At 60.2% G+C, this 899-nt stretch overlaps 1 protein-coding gene across 1 annotated transcript in view; it reads left to right on the top strand.

Moving 5' to 3' along the window:
- Window positions 1-222: 222 nt before the first annotated feature.
- Window positions 223-899, top strand: part of EMH_0076910 (uncharacterized protein) — a gene marked incomplete at both ends in the record, with an annotated part of 2,656 nt that continues 1,979 nt past the window's right edge. Inside the window, one exon of the mRNA XM_013499780.1 lies at window positions 223-899. Within this exon, the coding sequence (XP_013355234.1) occupies window positions 223-899 (677 nt within the window).

Genomic DNA, 899 nt, shown 5'->3' with positions numbered 1-899 from the left:
GGGTTTGTAGAGCAGAAGCTGCAGCAGAGAGAGCGCCTGGGCCGAGGAGTGCTGCTGTTGCTGCTGCAGCCGCTGCTGCTGCTGCTGCTGCTGCTGCTGCTGCTGTGTCGTCTATCCAGGCCATTGTAGGCACACAGAAGCAGCAAAACTCACTGCAGCAGCAACTGCAGCAGCAGCAGCAGCAGCAACTGCAGCAGCAGCAGCAGCAGCAGCAGCAGCAGCATGAGGTCACCTCTCCCCCTTGACTTGCATGCAACACGAACCCCACAGCGTCGGCAGCTGCAGCACGAGCAGCAGCAGCGTGAAACACTGCAGCAGCAGCAGCAGCACCAGCAGCAGCAGCAGCAGACAGAACTGCAGCAGCAACAGCAGCAGCACCAGCAGCAACAGCATCAACAACAACAGCAGCAGCAGCAGCAGCAGCATGAGGACCCCTTCTTAGCATATGAAGAAGAACGTCTGCTGCTGCTGCAGCAAGTGCAGCAGCAGCAGCAGCAGCTACTATGTCAGGAGCGGCTGCTGCAGCAGCTGCTGCAGGAGAACACAGAGCTGCAGCGGCTGTCTCCTATCAAGAGCAGCAGCAGCAGCAGCAGCAGCAGCAGCAGCAGCAGCAACAGCTGCAGCAGCAGCAAGGGTGTCCTTGAGCATCCCCACGACCTGCTGCAGCAGCAGGAGAATCTCCTCCTTCATGGGCGGCCAAACTCTCAAGGCGCTGCTGCTGCTGCTGCTTCGCTAGAGCTGCTGCGGGAGCAGCAGCAGCAGCAACAGCAGCAGCAGCAGCAGCAGCAGCAGTTGTGGCAGAGACATACGCCAAAGAAACAGCGGATTGCAGACGTGCAGCAGCAGCAGCAGCAGCAGCAGCAGCAGCAGCATTTGTGGGCCCCAGCTAGAAGCAGCAG

Source organism: Eimeria mitis, genomic scaffold, assembly GCF_000499745.2.
Source record: "Eimeria mitis Houghton genomic scaffold, Emh_scaff4667, whole genome shotgun sequence".
Taxonomy (NCBI): Eukaryota; Apicomplexa; class Conoidasida; order Eucoccidiorida; family Eimeriidae; genus Eimeria; species Eimeria mitis.
This window is presented reverse-complemented; position numbering and strand designations above follow the sequence as displayed.